The following is a 20,465-nucleotide window of genomic DNA, read 5'->3' as shown; positions in this document are numbered from 1 at the left end:
GGTTCCATGTGTTCTTGATATGTTCTGGGTTCTCAGCAGACGCCTTGTTCTTGTTTCTATTCAGTGATGCATCAGCTCCTGCTGCTCGCACTGTCTCTGCTGAGAGAGTAACTGTCTCATGTGTCTCTTCTCTTGTGACAGCTCCACTGGCCGCCGACTCCGCAGCACGTGCACCAGTGTCAGATGGCGGGAAAGGACCCTAAGGTGAGGGCTGCCTATAATGGTATTCATTCAATGCCAGGGGGTAAAGGGACACCTGTCCTGCCCAACAATGCAGTAAACAATGTTTAATATAACACTCTGAGGTTCCTGCCTCGGTATCTAAAGCAAATACACAGCACACGGCTGCAGCTCAAGCACATAAGATCCCATGCACCTCAGGACTCCAGATAAACTGAAGAAAAAACACAAGGAGCACACCCGTCTGAGCCACCTGAAAGGCAGACTGCAGCTTGTAATGGCAGAGGAACTCCCACAGAGGATCAGAAGCAAACACTTGATGGGTCTGAGGCTAAGCCACTCTGCATCTGCGTTGCAGACACTGGCAGGGTACCCACACATAGACACATGACACATCTACACAGAGATTTTTTTCCTTTGGAGTTTTATATAGCGTGAACTTGACCCGAAGGTATCAGGTATCAGAGCGCTTTACATGAGCACCAGTTGCGTTACTGATTCACACATTAATTTGTTCGCTAGGCACAGGGAGATTAAATGATTTGCCCAGAGTCACAGGATGTTGAGCGTCTTTGCTGAGACTCAAACCCACTTCCCCTGATTCAAGGTCGACCGCCCAAGCAGTTAGGCCACATCCTACGCAACACTTCCACACAAAGATACATAACACATCCACACAAAGATACTAAACACATCCGCACAGAAAGACACAACACATCCACACAGAGTTACACAACACATCCACACGGAGATATACACAACATATCTACACAGAGACACATATCCATGCAGAGATGCATGACACATCCACAGAGACACATGACACACCTACACAGATACACAACACATCCACACAAAGATGCATGACACATTCACAAAGAGACACACTTCACTTCCACACAACATCCCGGACTACCTGATTGTAAGCTGCAGTTGGTTCAGAACGCAGCTGCTCGAACAATATTCTGCCGGCCTTGTCATACTCACGTATTGCGACTACTCAGTGATCTCCACTGGCTTCCGATCAGGAAGAGGATCACCTTCAAGATCGTACACCACATCTATAGATCCCTACAAGGGACAGGCACTGGGTACCTACGAGCGAGAATTGGGTTATACACTCCCCTAGAGATGTGCGCTCAGCATACCTCTGTCTAGCACAAATCTTGCGAATCAATAAGACAAGGACGGGGGCAGATCCTTCTCCTTCCTACATCCCTCTCTATGAAATAAACCCCCCCGGTACTCAGACTTATCAAAGCTAAAAGCTAAAAGCTAAAAGCTTATCTTTCCCCTCAAACTGACATTATGTTCCTATTCCCCTCCTTAACCCTTCTCCTCATTAGCACCAGGACACTCCTTGAAGTAACAGTTTGTGCTTTAGAAATACTTTCACATTCACAAAGATACGGAACACTTTCACACAGAGACACACAACACGTCCACGCAACAATAAACAACACATTCACACAGAGACACACCGAACACAACCACACCAAAGTGCATAACACATCCACACAAAGACGCATGACACACCCACACAGAGGCACACAACATAACACAGACACAGATGACACATCCACACAGAGACACTACACATCTCATAAAGACACATGCCACATCCACTCAAAGAGACACAACACTAGGCCTGGGCGAAGCACTACGCTACGCTCGTGTAGTTTGCGAAGTTTGCGCAACTTCGCACTACGCGAACTGCACGTAGCACAGTGCAAACATGCGTAGCGTAGCGTAGTGTAGTGCAGCGGTCATTTTTTACTTGCTCGCGGTCCTCAGCGTCAAGTTGGCGACCGCGAGCAAGCAAAATGACATCCTGGCGAGACTTTTTCCTCGTTCGTGATCAGGAACATCAAGTTACTGATCGCAAGCGTGGAAAATAAACCTCCCAGCGAGATTCTCAACGCGGGGAGGTCAGGTTTCTCATTACGAGTGGTCGCGTATGCTCGCGACCGCTCGTGATGAGTAACTACCAGTCCACATTGAGAAAGCTGCCGCTCAACCCGAGCTGCAGAAAACTACAGCTTGCTCTGTGCAAGATGCCCTTTTCAATGATTGCACAGTGCTGGATGCTTGTCCGCACTGTGCAATCATTGAAAACGGCATCTTGCACAGTGCAAAGATGCTACTATGCAATTCGCGTAGTGCTACGTGTAGCTCGCGTAGTGCAAAGTGCACTTCGCGTAGCTACGCATAGCGCTACTTCATGAACTACGCCCAGCCCTGCACAACACATCCATACGGAGACACATACACAAAGAGACTTGTGACACATCCAAATAGAGACAAACAACACATCCACACAGAGACACACCTCACAGAGTAGACAGCACACCATCACAGAGACACTCGACACATCCACACAGAGACAAATGACACATCCACAGAGGGATACTTGACACATCCACACAAAGATACGCAACACATTCATTAACAGACACACGACACATGATGCAGAAGTGTTGCATAAATGTTTGTAAATTGTGAATTTCCATCGCCCCCGACCATCCATCCAACTCCTTCACAATCTTTACAAGTCACCACTAAGAGCCATCCAACTCCTTCACAATCTTTACAAGTCACCACTAAGAGAACCGCTTAGCAATGTTCTTCTACAGACACTCTTGCTGGTAATAAATTAATAAATAACTTGTTAATAAATAAATAAAGAACTCACTCTTAGCCTCCGACAGACCAGAGTCCGGGCTAAACTGCGTCTGGGTGTAGACCAGGTTCATGTTGATGCTTCCAACAGATAAAATGTTTATGAATAAATTTGCCTCGGCATTGGGTACCCCAGGGTTACTTCACTCAAGGGGAGGCTCTCCTTCTGATACAGAGGCACCTTGTGGTGGTCTCTGTACCACAGACCCACCCCTGGTATGGACATGCTTCCGCTGCCTTCCACTTAGAGGGACCCTCACAGCATCAGCAAACCTTCCCCTATGGTATTAGAGGCAGTATTGGGTCTGTATCATTCTCAGCTGCAGTGGGGCCAGTTCTGTCAAGTAAAGGCACACCTTTTATCAACAAAGGCTCAAAAGTGTGCTAACGTGGCTTACGTTGGTGCTACTCTACGCGTAGGTTTACTGTCCCAGTGCTACCAGAGCGAATGCATGATCAGTTGGACACGTTCTCAGAGTCTGAAGGCTTCAGGATGGTCAGTGTGAGTGTGCCTGGATGAAGACCGAACCAGTGCATCTCTATGTGTGGAAGCAAGGATGTGGCCAGTGGGTGGAGTCTACAATGATTGACTTCTGTCTGCAGGGAGATGATTGGATGTGATGCAGAGGAGTGTCTGGAAAGTGAAAGCATCAGTGCTCAGGAAGATTGCAGAGAGAGGTATCTTCATTGAAAAAGAGCAGTTCACACATGACTTGCCTGTGAAACAACCCTCCCACCTTGGCAAAGAGAAGTGGTGGGGGGGGGGGACCTCTCTTTGGGACAATCCTGATGGTAGAAGGGGCCCCAATGGAGGTCTGATTGGATCCTAGTGGACCCAAGGGATGAGAAGCCTCTCACAAGGCCAGGTCTGAGCCACTGGTGGCCAGATTCCGCAAGACCAGTAAACCACAGCTGAGGTCCAGGTTGCCCTAAAGACCCAAACACCACGCGGATGGGAATAGGGCAGAGATGAAAGTGGATGTAGAAATGGAGCTGGTATGGGATGACTGGAGTCCCCAGGTTGAGGTCTGAAACCTTAGTTAAGCTGAGATGTGAACTATTGCCTGACTAAGAATCCAGTCTTGTGGTTGAGATGTGGTTTCCTGGCTAAGTTGAGATGTGGTCTAGGTATTATGGTGCGTAGGTTAAGCCGAGATGCAGTCGGATGACTAAGGTGTGGTCTTATGCTAAAGTTGTGATGTCGTCTTGTGGTTGAGGTGTGGTCAATTTCTTATATTGAGATGTGCTTTCAGTGGTTACGTGAGCTCTTGGTTGTGATGAGATGTAGTGTAGCATCGGAGCTGAGATGTGGTCTCATGAATGAGGTGTGGCCTCCTAGTTAAGTTGCGATGCAGTCTGGTGTCTCGGTTCAGATATGGCCTTGTGGTTGAGGTGTGTCCATTGTTACTTTGGGATGAGGTCTGATGATTGCTCTGTAGCCTATAAGTTGACACGCAGTGGGATGGTTGAGGTGTTGTCTTGGCCTTGAGTTGTGATGTGGACTTGTGGTTGAGGTGTGCCCATTGTTACATTGGGATGAGGTCTGATGATTGCTCTGTAGCCTATAAGTTGACACGCAGTGGGATGGTTGAGGTGTTGTCTTGGCCTTGAGTTGTGATGTGGACTTGTGGTAGAGGTGTGTCCATTGTTACTTTGGGATGAGGTCTGATGATTGCTCTGTAGCCTATAAGTTGACACGCAGTGGGATGGTTGAGGTGTTGTCTTGGCCTTGAGTTGTGATGTGGACTTGTGGTTGAGGTGTGCCCATTGTTACTTTGGGGTAAGGTCTGATAGTTGCTCTGTTGTCTGTAAGTTGACATGCAGGGAAACGGTTGAAGTGTGGTCTTCTCCACGAGTTGTGATCTGGACTTGTGGTTGAAGTCTTGTCTAATTTGTTACATTGAGATGAGGTCTGGTGTTTGAGGTTTGAGCTCCTGGTTATGCTATGATGTGGTCTGGTGTCTGAATAGAGATATGTTGTCTCGTGTCTAGGTTGAGATATGGCCTCGTGCTTGAGAGGTAACGTAATATTAACCCCTTGCATGCTCGTGACTGCTGGGAGCTGTCACGCGTGACGGTGGGCGTGTGCAGAGGACGGCCTCTGGCTGTCTGAGCCCTGCCCACTAATAAAAACACCCGCACAGCGCGAAAGATTTGCGTGCACAGAAGGGGTTAAGTTGGGGTGTGATCTAGTTTGTAAATTAACATGTGGGCCGCTAACTACATTGCCGTTACAGACAGATCACTTTATTTGTCACGATCATGGAAATAGGATGAACCCCATGATCAAGCACCTAGGACTGGATATTAACCATTTTATTTACCTTTTAATAACAACAATTATATTTTTTATTTTCCTTCAGTTGGACTGTGCAAATTTTCTTCGTGTTCTCCACCTCTACAACCAAACCCACCTGTTTGCCTGCGGAACCGGCGCTTTTCACCCCAGGTGTGCGTTCATTGACCTGAGCATTTTTCATCAGGTGAGTCCCATGTTCAGCCCAGTACACATTTGTTGCAGAGAGACATGTGTCTCCTGCAGAGAGTGATCGCCCTGGTCAGTCAATAAATATGCTTGGGTTCTCCTGCGCTTGGCAGAGGATGGCAGGGTGGGCATAGAGGCGATCAGGCTTCCAAGAGTGCAGGAGACCACCCCACAGCCCCGCTGCACTGAACATGGCAGCCTTTACCCTCATGATGGGTTTTCACTCCCATCCAAACACTGCCCCCTAATGGTGACGCATGGAATGAAAATATGCTTCCGTCACAGCTAATGGAGCCAGGTATTATTGTCAACCAGGCACTGTCGGCTGCTGGCGAGACACAGGAGGCATCCGTCCTCCTCCATAACCCGCAGTGTGAATTTGTACGCTCCCCTAAACAGTGCCCCTGCTGGTGAGACGCGTGAAGCCATCCTTCCTCCTCCATAATAACCAGATGGCGGAGATTTGCTAACTACACATTACATTGAACACACAGAATTCATGCAAAAACTCCTGACTCTGCCACTAGCATCATTAGCTCCTGCGCCCACAACCCTTTGATAAAACAACTTTACCTTTACAGCTAAAAATCATATGACCAATTCACAAACGTGGGCTTTGAAATCATAGTTACGCTGAGATGTGAACGAGTGCCTAAATAGGAATCTGGTGTTGTGGTTGAGATGTGGTTTACCTGGTTAAGTTGGGATGTAGTCTAGTTATTCAGTGCACTCTAGATTCTCGTCCCATAATGCTTTGCAGGGCCTTTGGCTTGGATTGTATTTTTGCCCATAACTGTGCTTGGGGTGGTCCTAAGAGGATGGGACTACCACCGAATCGTTCAATAAGATGTGTTTTCAAGGCATCTGCTTGGTTCTCCCCCTAGGTTAGGGAGGATCCCAAAATCATCATCTCGCTCACTGCTTGCTGTATTTTCATTTTCACTTTTGTGAAATGACTGTATGCATTGTAGCATGTAAAGACAGAGATACCTGTTATTTTACCAAAGGTATGTGAGGTCTCTGTTTTATTAATTGAGATGAGATGGAACGGAGCAGAGTCAACTTCGCACAGCCTTAGTCTATAACCCACAGTGTATGCTTGTACGCTCCCCCAAACAGCACCCCTGCTGGTGAGACACTGAAGGTGTCTGTCCTCCTTTGTAACCAACAGTGTGAGCTTGTACTCCCACCCAAACAGTGCCCCTTCTGGTGAGACGCCAAAGGCATCCTTCCTCCTCCATAATTCAGAACCTGGACCAAGTGTCAAGTCAAGTGAGAGAAGAGGTAGAAACGACCTCACATACGTAGCATGACTGATAGAGATACACTGATCCGGTTTTCTTCCAGGCTCACTACACAGCAGGTCTGGCCAAAGCTCTGGAAGGTACCTGTCTACTAACACCAACGCTGGGGAAAGCGTGGCTCCGAATCCTCCAGTATGATTGCGACATTGTAATAATGGATCACTCGTGGACTGGTCTACAGAGAGCCCTAATGCACTCCACAGGTACAATCAAAAGAACAAACTCAGAGGTGAACCAGGAGGAGACTAAGATAGTCATCTTTGGGAAGCACCTACGAAAGAAAACGGCTCAATGGCGCCTAGGTGACCTGCAAATAAAAACATGCAAGGGTTGCAACTATCTTGGCGTCAGGCTATCAGACCTGGCAAAACCAGTGGCCCACGTAAAACACCTAAGAAGCAAGGGAGCTGGTATCATTTGCAGCTTGAAACATTTAAATCAGCAGCTACACCGTCCAACCGCTGAACTCACCCTAAAAATGTTGAGAGCTAAACTAGTCCCCTCCATCAATTACGCTCACCTAGCCTCCCCCGTGCACTGAACAAGTATCTCATGAGTTTCCAAATATCCTCTTCCAAGAAAGTTTTAACTCTTCCTCTGCGGGTCAGCGGAGCCAGAGTGAGGCTCCAGCTAGGACTTGCCTGTCTGGATACTATATGCTAAGGGGACGTAATAAAATATTACATCAGCACTCTGCATGCCTCAGCACCCTCACTGAAAGCACAAATCAAACAATCTTCGAAGAGGCTGGCTCCCCACGGCTGGCACAGCTGAAAGTGGCCACAAGCCTCCCTGAAAAAGAAGTTTACAATCTGCAAAACCAGTCCATCCCGGTTACAGCCTGGAAAAAAACAGTGAACACACAGGAAACTGCGATTTGAAAGGGACTTGGAAAGTTTACGCCACCGATCAAACCTTTCCGCATTGGATGCCTCCTATATCTTGGGCAAACCTCAGACTTTCTTCGAGCAAGCACTGACAGCCCAGGCTCGTACAAGAATCACCTACATGAGACGGCTCGCACTGCCTATTGTGGACTTCAATCCATCCTGGGCCCAACGGGACAAGTCAGTCGTCTGTCAACTGTGCAGCTACAAACGCGAATCCTGGCTTCATCTGCTGTGCTACTGCCCAGCAAGCGACATCGCCAGTTAATTTCAATTTGCGGGTCTTACGACCTCAGACATTGCAGAGAAGTCTCAGATCTGTGTTTCTCTGCCAATACAATACAAACACTGAATTTACGTAGACGCGCTACACAAAGCTCCGCGAAACGGGAGAAAATCTCCGCCCGCATACAAAAGTTCTGCGAACACAAGGAATTGCTTGTTCTGCCTGTTCGTGATGCTTTTCTCCTGTTCATGAACGATGTTTGCGTGCTCAGGGAGAAATATCTTGTGAACACACATTTTGAAAGCACGAACAAGCAAAAAATTCTGCGAAGCCGAGGATCGCAGAATTTTTGGCAATTCGGCGTTCTCCGCGGAACGCATAATTTCCCAAATTCCGCAAATTCCGCGAACGGAATGGAATTTACTGCCCAGGCCTAATTAAAACTAAAAAGCCTTGTTTCGGATCACATTCAACTCAAGAAACTCCAGGAACAGAAGGAAATCAATCTGTTCAAGATCAGAAAATTAAACAAGCCTACCAGATAACTCGACTCATGCACTCTGCACGAAACGAGAAAAAACACCTTTTAATGTTTTAAAATGCTTTTATTCAAAATCAATGCTGGGACTGAAAATATAAAGGTTTTATTAATTTTGCACAGTAAATCAATATTTACTTACTGGATTAAAAGGCTTGCCCAAAGGGCGAGAAGGCAGGGACTCTAGACGCTGCTGACACTTTTATGCATTAGCACCTTTGCTCCAGTTTGGATCACTGTTTAGACGACGTTTATCGATTTTAGTAAACTCTGCCACCCCGGCTGAAGTATGCGCTTCAGCCATACATTCATCCAACATTTCATTGCATGTTGGACTTAGGGTTGCCAGTTGTTTCTCATCTCCATTCTCAGATGAGGGAGTATTTCTTCATACATTAAATCTATACAGAGAGTATTTCATGTACCTAGTAAGACAGTTATTATTAAAAATAATTGATTATTTATTTGTAAAGTACGATTTGCCTGGGCAAGGTTTGCGTCCATCTATGGCAAGTCTTTGTCTTAGCCTCGACGAGCTATTTCAATGACTTACCAAATGGTGGGGGTGGCTGAACTAGTACAGAATTATTCCACAAGAGGCGCGTCAGTCTACTGAGCATCCTGTAAAGGGGTTTCCATTTAGGAGATTTGTGATGCCAACGCTTGGGCACCTTCTCACAATTTTGTGAAGCATTATGATTTGCAGGTGGGTGGTACATTATTTCATTATCAGACTTTGGTTGGCATGTTTTGTTGGTTGTGAGGTCTTAAGGTCTGATTTAAAGCTAGGAGGACAGGGTACCCCACTCAAATGGGACAGAGTACCCTGTCCAACAAACCTCGGTCCACCCGCCTCATTTATAGACAGGTGCTGCTTCATTTTTCTGTCAATGGCGCCCCTGTTGGCTCTGTCAACAGAAGCTTCCTTCGATGGCGTCCTCCCCCGACCCAGGTGTCCCTGGACACCCCAAGAAGATGAAACGAGTTGGTATAAGCAGCACGTTTTTGATCTTGGACTGCACCTCATAAAGGAAGCAGGAACGGGTGAGTTTTACTCACTAGGGGTTGGGGTAGAAGTTGTTTTTTTAGTTTTCTTCGGCTGACAGGTTATCTCTGTGTCTGGAAGCAGAACCCCCATGATGGAGAGATAAAGACAAGGGGGGCTGGGACTCGAGGCAATGAATATTACGATGTGTAACTGGGCCAGCTCTACACATGTATGTCTGAAGCGTCATCACGCATTAACACCTTGGCTGCTTTGAGTTTTCCCCTCCTATGCTGAGCTTTGAGTTTCCCCATTGTTCATGACGAGCTCAGCTCGTCATAAACACAGCTCAACCGTGCCTCATCATGGAAGGGGTTAATAAACCCCCTAATGATTATTGTACGATTGATAGTGGATTCCTGAGGGTCATCTTGCAGAAAGGACAGGAAAACCCGAGGTTAATGGAAGCAAAGTCTGGGCCAAGACTCCTGTGGCCGGTCTAGTAGGACTCTTGTAGGGTGATTCTAGTGAGCGGTATGAACTATTAGGATCCTGAGACTATGGCTGGACGTGACGGCAAATACCGGAAACCCCTAGATGACCTGGGATTTAAACTAGTTTTCTGTGGGGTTTTTGCTCTCTCAAGGAATGACTTGATTGGCCCAGCCTGCACAGATGTTAGTGACTTTAGAGCTTGGTGGTTCAACGTTTATCCGTATGAGGAGTGCGGTGGCGGAGACCGACCTGTTCCTGTTTTCATTCCTTCTAGGATGGACCTTCGGTACTCAAGCTGGAACAGACAGAGTGTGGGAAAGGCAAGTGTCCCTACGACCCCCAGCAGCAGGTGGCCACCGCACTGATTGGTGAGTCGATGGCCATGGAAAGGGAGGGCTGGACTACTATTGAAAAATAAATGTATAGTATGCAGTAGCAAAGCCAATGGATCTGGGATTGACTGTTTGGCTTTGGCAATGCTTGTTTAGTTTCTGAATGCTATTTGTATGGAATGTCTGACATAATATCGACAGACAGAATATCGAAATACAAAAATATCAGAGCAAAAATATCGACATCAAAAATATCGGAATCCTATCTTCATAAAGGTAAGTACAAAAATATCGAAAAAATAATATCGTAGTACAAAAATATCGGAATCAAAAATATCGTTTTTTTAAATGTATTAAAAATAATGTAAAAATAATTTTAAAATACATCTAATTTTACAAATATTAAATAAAAATATTAAAACAAAATTAAAACTAATACATATACATTTAAAATAAATAAAACACTTAATAATTTAATGTAATTTTTTTTAATGTTATTTATTTGATTTAATGTAATATTTTTTTGTTTTTACCCTGTACGCCTGTACCCCAAAAACCCAAAACTGACCCTAAACCCTAAAAATATCCCTGTACCCCAAAAACCCAAAACTGACCCTGAACCCTAAAAATACCCCTTTACCCAAAAACTGAAAACTGACCCTGAACCCTAAAAATACCCCTTTACCCAAAAACTGAAAACTGACCCTGAACCCTAAAAATACCCCTTTACCCATGAGCTGAAAACTGACCCTGAACCCTAAAAATATCTCTTCACCCAAAAACTGAAAACTGACCCTGAACCCTAAAAATACCCCTTTACCCAAAAACTGAAAACTGACCCTGAACCCTAAAAATACCCCTTTACCCATGAACTGAAAACTGACCCTGAACCCTAAAAATACTCCTTTACCCAAAATTAATTAATATTATTTAATTACCAATTAATTATTAATTAACAATAACAATAAAGTAAATATATTAGCACATTAGCTGTAATTAATTTAATTAAATAATTAATATTATTTTTCCCCATTAATTAATTAAGAATAACAAAAAAGTATATATAAAAAATTACTATAATTAATGTAATTAAATAATTAATATTAATTAATTACCAACTAATTAATAATTATAAATATGTACAAAATTATATTAATTAATTAACTAATTAATATAAACTAATTACCAATTAGTTATTAATTAAAATATGTACAAACATATATTAATTAATTAATTAATATTAAATTACTTCCCACCCTATTCCCCTATAAACCCGTAACCCGCTACAGAACATATTTATCAATTAATCACTTAATTAAAATTAATTAAAAATTATTTCTCAATTAATTAATTAATAATTCCTACTAATTAATAATTAATTTAACATAATTAAATTACTTCCCACCCTATTCCCCTATAAACCCACAACCCGCTACAGAAGTAAAAGACAATATTTAATTAAATTACATTAAAAATAAATAATAAAACATAATAAATACAATATAATATACACTACATTTATTTAAAAATTGATATTAGTAACATCAAAGTTATTTATTTCGATATTATTGACATCAATATTTAAAACTTCGATATTACTGATATAATACTAATATCGATATTAAGACTGTCGATATTACTTACCTTCGATATTTTGTCCCATCGATATTTAAACTTCGATATTTTTGTATATCGATATTTAAAAATCGATATTTTGTCTGTGTACCATTTGGATGAAGTCACACATTGCATAAAAACAAGCAAATGTATTTTTTATGTAAAAGCACACATTGCACCAGTAACCCTGACACTGAAGGAGACCCATTATTGTGAGGATCTGAGTGTTGTGCAAAAGCAGAATGCTGTCACTCACAGTTAGTTTAGCCAATGGCAGAAGTGGACTAATCCTGTGCCACATGCTATAGGGTGTTGTGGGTGGAAGCAAAATATGACTGGCACTACAGCAGACCAATGAAGTGCTCTGAATAAAGGTCCCTGTAAGGAATCACTGACAAAATATCGAAGGTCACAATATCGACCTACAAAAATATTGCAGCAAAAATATCGAATACAAGAATATCAACATCCTATCAACATTATGGTAAGTAAAAAAATATCGAGAAAAAAATATCGATGACAAAAATATTGTTGTCAAAAATGTTGTTTTTTATTTAAGTTAATTTTTTTTTAAATAAAGTAAACAATACATAGAATTTAAATAAACATAGCTACAAATATTTTACATGCAATCAAAACTGACTGCTCTTTGGGAGGCTCGTCAAGAGTTTTATAACACTGTGTGCGAGGCAGAGCCAAACATTGGTCATATTGTAGCGAAGGAACTACTGGTCCCACAATTCCCGGTGATAAATCAAGCCCAGCTGATGGCGATAAAATGGCGAAATAGTGGACTGGTTGCCTTCGCATCTGCCCGCATGCATGCCGGTCCCGTGAACAAGCGTCAGGAGCTGCGAAACGCGTTGGGAATGCAAAAAGAAATATTCCTTGGGGCATGCTGGTTTCTGCTGAAAATAAAGGACTCTTCCTAGTATGGCCGGGTCCTTCCTGTCATTGGGTGTGCTCTCGCACGGAGGGTGTCATAACGAAAATAATATATAATATATATATATATACTTACTTATTAACATGTTTTAATATTTATTTTAATAACATACTTTTTGAAAATAAATTATAAAGACATCTATATACATAAAACAATAATATAAATACAAATTAAATAAATATATGGATTACATATGTTTTTTTATATTTAATTAAAAAAAAAATAATTATACACTACATTAGCTAAAATAATACAAAAACTATTAGATAGCGGTGGAAATAAAATTACTATTCCAACTCCAGTGAGTGCAGCAGTAGGGAAAGTGTTGGATAGCGTAGGGGTAAAAATTACTATTCCCACTCCAGAGAACGCAACAGTAGGGAAAGCGGAGGGGTAAAGATTACTATTCCCACTCCAGTGAGTGCAACAGTAGGGAAAGTGTTGGCTAGCGTAGGGGTAAAGATTACTATTCCCACTCCAGTGAGTGCAACAGTAGGGAAAGTGTTGAATAGCGTAGGGGTAAAAATGACTATTCCAACTCCTGTGGGTGCAACAGTAGGGAAAGCGTTGGATAGCGTAGGAGTAAAAATTACTATTCCCACTCCAGAAATTGCAACAGTAGGGAAAGCGTTGGATAGCGTAGGGGTTAAGTTAACATACTTATCAATTAAATATTTTTCATAAAATAAATAACATAATAATTATTTAACAAAAAATGTATTACTAAATACCTATTAAATTGAATTGATATTTACTTAAATAGCATTAAATTACTTTCCACCCTATTCCCCTATAAACATACAACGCGCAACACATAAAAAAGAACACAATTCATTTAACTATCAATTAATTAATTAATTAAAATAATTACAGATTAATAATTAATTAACATTAACACTAAATAAAAACTAATAATACCTTAATTATTATTAATATAATTTAAAATTAACCAATTAATAAAGATTAATTACCAATTAATAGTTAATTAACAATAAATTAATAATCCATAACAATAAAAACATATTATTTAATTAGTTATATTTAAATTACTTCCCAGCCTATTCCCCTATAAACCCACAATGCACTACACATTAAAAATAATATAACTAATGTAATTATCAATTAATCAATTAATAAAAAAATAATTACCAATTAATTATTAATTTACAATGAATTAATTACCAAGAACAATACATACAAATTAATATAAATTAACTATAATTAATATAATTATAAATTAAAAAATAATATTTTTTTCCCAATTAATAATTAATTAATAATCAATAACAATAAATAGAAACATATTAATTATAATTAAATTACTTCCCACCCTATTCCCCTATAAACCCACAACCCGCTCTGATACTAAAACACAACATTTATTTAAAAAAAATATTATTTTCTTAACATTTAATACATATATTTAAAAATAATAAAAAACATGTAAACATTTTTTAAACATATGTATAAAATACATACTAAAATACAATAAAAGTTAAAAAAAATCGATATTATTTACAACAATAGTTTTGCTAAAAATATTATTTACTTCGATATTAAAAAAATCGATATTACTTACCTGGCAGTCGATATTCTGGTCAACGATATTCTTGACTTCGATATTTTGTCCCTACGATATTAAAAACAGGATATTAGTGCAGGTCGATATTATTTTGACTGTTCACCCCCTGTAAGTATGTGTATTATGCATATTGTATTAAAAATAAAAGATCTTGGCTAATGCCAACCCTAAAAAAGAGTAGAAAAGACATGTAAGTGACTGAGGAGGAAGTGGTCCACTGTAGACTTGAAAGCTAACAACAAAACTGGGAGTTTGCAAAATAAATGTATCTTATCTGCAAGATTGTGTGTTGTTATTTTTTACTACATTAAAAGAAAAACTGTAGACATTATTCCTCTTGATAATCTGGACCATATGGCCATGTCTGAACTGGGGTGGCTTGGTGAGCAAAATACCAATGGATTAAATCCAGATCTGTGACTGGGGATGCATGTTTTGCCATTGTGCAACATTCCGTCCATCATCTGGTGTGTTTTGCTGTTCACGCTATGTGGGAAGGGTATGCCCAGACGTGGGTCCCTTGCTCACTAAGCCACTGGAGTCAAGCTATCCTGGCTGAAGTCGGCTGATAGCCAGAAACCGGTCCTAGGATGCTTGATTCCGTTCCAGGAAAGACATGGCTTGGCAGTTCGGGCTGGACGGTTCCCAAGAGGCACAGGGTCAAGACTGATTTGCATATGGCCATGTCTGAACTGGGGTGGCTTGGTGAGCAAAATAACGATGGATTAAATCCAGATCTGTGACTGGGGCTGAATGTTTTGCCATTGTGCAACATTCCGTCCATCCTCTTGTGTGTTTTGCTGTTCACGCTATGTGGGAAGGGTATGCCCAGACGTGGGTCCCTAGCTCACTAAGGGCCAGATGTAGGTCTCGATTTTTGGCCATTTACTGGCCGGTAACGGCCGATTTCGGCCGTTACCGACCGGTAAATGGCCATGGAGATGTAGGGGCTGAAAAATGACACATAATCGGTAATTTTACCAATTCGGTAATTTTACCGAATCGGTAAAATTACAGAATCGGTAAATTTACAGATTCTGTATATTTTACCGATTCGGTAAAAATACCGACCGGTAAAATTACCGAATATGTGTCATTGCAATGTAGGTAGCAATATTTACATTGCTAATGGGCTCCAAGATTCGGTATTTTACCATGCAATACAATTGCATGGTAAAATACCGATTCAGGTGTACATGCACATCTGTGCATGTACACCTGTGCCATGTGGCACACATACATGCCCTTAGGGCATGTATGTGTGCCACATTGCACAAGAGCCTAAAACAGGGGTGCCAGAGGGTGTCAAAGTGACACCCCCTGCACCCTTGCAAAAATCGGTATTTACAGATTCGGCAAATACCGAAATGGTATTTGATATTGAATCCTATGGGCTTCAAGGCCCATAGGATTCAATAGCAAATACCGATTTGGTATTTACCGAATCGGTAAATACCGAATTTTACAGATTCGGTAACATTTTCCGAATTGGTACCTACATTAGAAATACCTACTCTAAATTACCGAATCGGTAAAATTAGGTAATTTAGAGTCGGTATTTCTAATTTACCTACATCGGGGCCTAAGCCACTGCAGTCAAGCTATCCTGGCTGAAGATGGCTGATAGCCAGAAACCGGTCCTAGGATGCTTGATTCCGGTCCAGGAAAGACATGGCTTGGCAGTTCGGACTGGACAGTTCCCATGAGGCACTGGGTCAAGAATGATTTGCATGTGGCCATGTCTGAACCAGGGTGGCTTTGAGCAAAATAACGATGGATTAAACCCAGATCAGTGACTGGGGGTGAATGTTTTGCCATTGTGCAACATTCCGTCCATCCTCTTGTGTGTTTTGCTGTTCACGCTATGTGGGAAGGGTATGCCCAGACGTGGGTCCCTAGCTCACTAAGGGCCAGATGTAGGTCTCGATTTTTGGCCATTTACCGGCCGGTAACGGCCGATTTCGGCCGTTACCGACCGGTAAATGGCCATGGAGATGTAGGGGCTGAAAAATGACACATAATCGGTAATTTTACCAATTCGATAATTTTACCGAATCGGTAAAATTACAGAATCGGTAAATTTACAGATTCTGTATATTTTACCGATTCGGTAAAAATACCGACCGGTAAAATTACCGAATATGTGTCATTGCAATGTAGGTAGCAATATTTACATTGCTACTGGGCTCCAAGATTCGGTATTTTACCATGCAATACAATTGCATGGTAAAATACCGATTCAGGTGTACATGCACATCTGTGCATGTACACCTGTGCCATGTGGCACACATACATGCCCTTAGGGCATGTATGTGTGCCACATTGCCCAAGAGCCTAAAACAGGGGTGCCAGAGGGTGTCAAAGTGACACCCCCTGCACCCTTGCAAAAATCGGTATTTACAGATTCGGCAAATACCGAAATGGTATTTGATATTGAATCCTATGGGCTTCAAGGCCCATAGGATTCAATAGCAAATACCGATTTGGTATTTACCGAATCGGTAAATACCGAATTTTACAGATTCGGTAAAATTTTCCGAATTGGTACCTACATTAGAAATACCTACTCTAAATTACTGAATCGGTAAAATTAGGTAATTTAGAGTCGGTATTTCTAATTTACCTACATCGGGGCCTAAGCCACTGCAGTCAAGCTATCCTGGCTGAAGATGGCTGATAGCCAGAAACCGGTCCTAGGATGCTTGATTCCGGTCCAGGAAAGACATGGCTTGGCAGTTCGGACTGGACAGTTCCCATGAGGCACTGGGTCAAGAATGATTTGCATGTGGCCATGTCTGAACCAGGGTGGCTTTGAGCAAAATAACGATGGATTAAACCCAGATCAGTGACTGGGGGTGAATGTTTTGCCATTGTGCAACATTCCGTCCATCCTCTTGTGTGTTTTGCTGTTCACCCTATGTAGGAAGGGTATGCCCAGACGTGGGTCCCATGCTCACTAAACCAATGGAGTCAAGCTATCCTGGCTGAAGACGGCTGATAGTCAGAAACCGGTCCTAGGATGCTTGATTTCGGTCCAGGAAAGACATGGCTTGGCAGTTCGGGCTGGACTGTTCCCATGATCACAGGGTCAAGACTGATTTGCATATGGCCATGTCTGAACTGGGGTGGATTGGTGAGCAAAATAACGATGGATTAAACCCAGATCTGTGACTGGGGTGAATGTTTTGCCATAGTGCAACATTCCGTCCATCATCTTGTGTGTTTTGGTTGTTATTTTTTACTACATTAATGAAAAACTATAGACAATATTCCTCTTGATAATCTGGACACACCAAACCTCCCTGTATTGTTTTGTGGAGAGAATTCGACAAAAATTGAGGGCTAGACAGAAGCTGTTGTACATGCAAAAAGTTTGGAGATACATCTATTGTATAGCTTAATGGTTCTAATCAAAATCTCACAATGATATCACCTAAAAGCCATTGTGGCTATAAACATGACTGTCATCCAGAGATGGATATCTCTCAAACGTTTTCATCGATCACGGACATCTCCTGCCCTGTGTGGGTCGTCAGTGTGTCGCAATAGCCAAACCCTGGCAGTAGTAAAGCCCTTGGTGCCATTGACCAAAGAATGAGACTGTTGATTCTCAGAAACGCTTGTGTGATGTTGTTTGTCTTCCTTCAGATGGAGAACTCTACGCAGGGATCTCTTCAGACTTCATGAGCAGAGACGCCGGCTTCTTCCGAAGTCTTGGACATCGTCACATGATGAGGACGGAGCAGTACGACTCCAGGTGGCTGCAAGGTGAGCTCCACAGACCACAAGTATTGGTTGGTGTAACCGAAATGTGGTAGGCAGCACAGGGGCAGCACAGGAGCAGCGTGAGGGGGCTGAAACAATAACAAAAAAATATACCTTCTGGTCTTCAGCTCGCCGGTCTTCTCCTATGAGCCCAAAATTAAGCTCTTCCCCTGTGGCCAATCCCCAGGCTGTTCTAACCATGAAAGCAGTGTCAGGATTGGGCAGAGCAGGCTAGTTTTGCGCTCCATCAGTAGCTGGAAGCCTGTGTCTGCTGATCTCTCCAGCCAGCAACACAGCTGGGTCGGAGAGATGTCAGTGTGTATGAAGGTTCGTCCGTCCTAAGACAGCCGGCCAAACCGTCACGCCACTGACAGCCGCACCCAGCACTCCCCCCTCCTCCCCCCCGCTGCAGTGCTGTGGCCCGCCCCCAAGATTCGGCCACAGGAAGAAAAATAAAATGATCTACATTTAGATAATTTTATTTTTCATTTGCCTCTGCGGGCAGTGGGGCAACGCTCCTACGCCATAGCGGAGCCGCCCCTGCGGACCACCCTAATATAGGCGGCTGCAAGGTGAGCCCCACCGACCGCCCTAGGACAGGAGGCTGCAGAATGAGACTGGCAGCCGCCGTTGAGAGGAGGTGACTTACCTCCTCATCTTCCCCATCTCTTAACGTCTCGTTCATTTATTGGTGCAGTTTTAGGAGATCAAACATTCAATCAAGGAGGTTGGAGCAATCGGTAAGTTGTGAAACGAGAGAGAAATAGCGAGAAACAGAGCGAGAGAGAGAGAGAAAGAGAGAGATGGAGAGAATAACAGAGAGAAAGAAAGAGATAGAGAAAGAAAGAGAGGATGAAACACCAACTGGGAGAGCAACAGAGAGACAAAGAGAGTGACAGTGAGAAAGATAAAGAGAGTGACAGTGAGAAAAATAAAGAGAGTGACCAGACAGAGAAAGAAACTGAGCGAGGGAAATAAAGACACAAAGAGAAATAGCGATGAGATAAAGAAGGAGAAAGAGAAGTAGAGTGCTACAGAGACTGTGAAAAAGAGGCAGGTAGAGATTGAGAGAAAGAAAGAGAGGTGCAAAAGAGGGGTGCACGTCGAAAGACTGAATCAAAGACAGAGAAACTTTGGGGGAAAAAGGGACAAAGAGGTGAAAAAAGGATGTAAAAATGCTAAAGGGACACAACAAATGACAACTAGGATGGTATGAAGAAAAAACTGGTACCGGGAGCACGGAGGGCTTCCCAGAAGACCCCCACAGTGCGTGGAATGATATGCTTCCAACATGTTTGATACCAAAGACAACAGGGTTCTTTGCAGCCAGTTTAGAGTTAGCCATCACGTAATGACGCATGGCCACTGTATATATCGTAATGGCTGATGCACTTACAACCCCGGGAGAATGGACTCCGTGGGTTGTTAGGGGTGTCCTGCTCATACAGGGCACCCTCACACTTATAACCAAGCACCCTGCCTTTCAGATTGAAAGGCCTGTCTTAGGGGTGACTTATAGGTTTTAAGTGCAGTGACCTCAGATATAAGAGAACGTGTGTGTGTCGTACGGGGTGCTAGCACCAGCTTACACAGACTGCAATGGCAGTCCTGTTGTCACAGTTTGAGAGGTCTCCAATGGTTGGCACAATACATGCTTCAGCCCATGGGGACCCCCTGGTGTACCTATGCCCTGGGTACCTTACTGCCATATAATAGGGACTGACACAGGTACACCAGTAGCCAATCTGGGGGGTACCTAAGTACTCACCATGTCCAATTAAGGAAAGAAGCAGAGTGACTGGGGTCCTGATTAGCAGGATCCCAGTCAGACTAGTCAGAAACAGAATAACACCAGCAAAAAGTGGGGGTGACCATGAAAGCAGATCCTACTTTCCTACAATGGTGTTCAAACTTTCATCCATTTTATGACTGATTGTTCTTTTCCCGGCTACAGACCCAAAGTTTGTGAAGGTCCAGGTGATGTCAGAGAGCGACAGCGAAGAAGACGACAAGGTGTACTTGTTCTTCACCGAGCGGGCCCAGGAGACAGAGGGTGGCGGAGGAAAGGTTATCTACTCCCGGGTATCCCGCGTGTGTAAGGTGGGTCCCTTCAGTGGTCAGGGGTTACGCCTCTTGAGTTTGTATTGTATTTAGCACTTGTATAGCGCTTCGCAACCGCTAGTATAGTCAAAGCACTGTAAAATCCTCGTGCGCTTTGTGAATCAGGGGCCGTGTGCCTGAGAGGTAGATTCAAGGCTTGCTCTGTAACCTGTCTGAGATGCTTTGGGTTGTGTGTGAGGTTGGGGTATGTTGGGTTGGCTTGGATGGTTTTGCATCTGGTTGCCATGTGTGGTGCTGAGTTTTGATGGATTGGCTTACTTGGAATTGTGCTGGCGTTTTGTGTTCTGTTGGCTTGGGCTTAGGTTTAGAGACGGTGTTGCCTG

General features: G+C 43.0%; 1 protein-coding gene across 2 annotated transcripts in view; it reads left to right on the top strand.

The window, feature by feature from the left end:
- Positions 1-20,465, top strand: part of LOC147658882 (semaphorin-3A-like) — a 166,204-nt gene that overhangs the window by 75,812 nt on the left and 69,927 nt on the right. For both annotated transcript variants that reach the window (XM_086952064.1, XM_086952063.1), the window contains exons 3-7: positions 142-204; positions 5,223-5,342; positions 10,054-10,147; positions 17,905-18,024; positions 19,976-20,121. In XM_086952064.1, the coding sequence (XP_086808190.1) occupies positions 142-204; positions 5,223-5,342; positions 10,054-10,147; positions 17,905-18,024; positions 19,976-20,121 (543 nt within the window). The remainder of the gene's footprint in view (positions 1-141; positions 205-5,222; positions 5,343-10,053; positions 10,148-17,904; positions 18,025-19,975; positions 20,122-20,465) is intronic.

Source organism: Lissotriton vulgaris, unplaced genomic scaffold, assembly GCF_964263255.1.
Source record: "Lissotriton vulgaris unplaced genomic scaffold, aLisVul1.2 SCAFFOLD_2725, whole genome shotgun sequence".
Lineage (NCBI taxonomy): Eukaryota > Metazoa > Chordata > Amphibia > Caudata > Salamandridae > Lissotriton > Lissotriton vulgaris.
The sequence above is the reverse complement of the archived record's forward strand: the minus strand, read 5'-3'. Positions and strand labels throughout refer to the sequence as shown.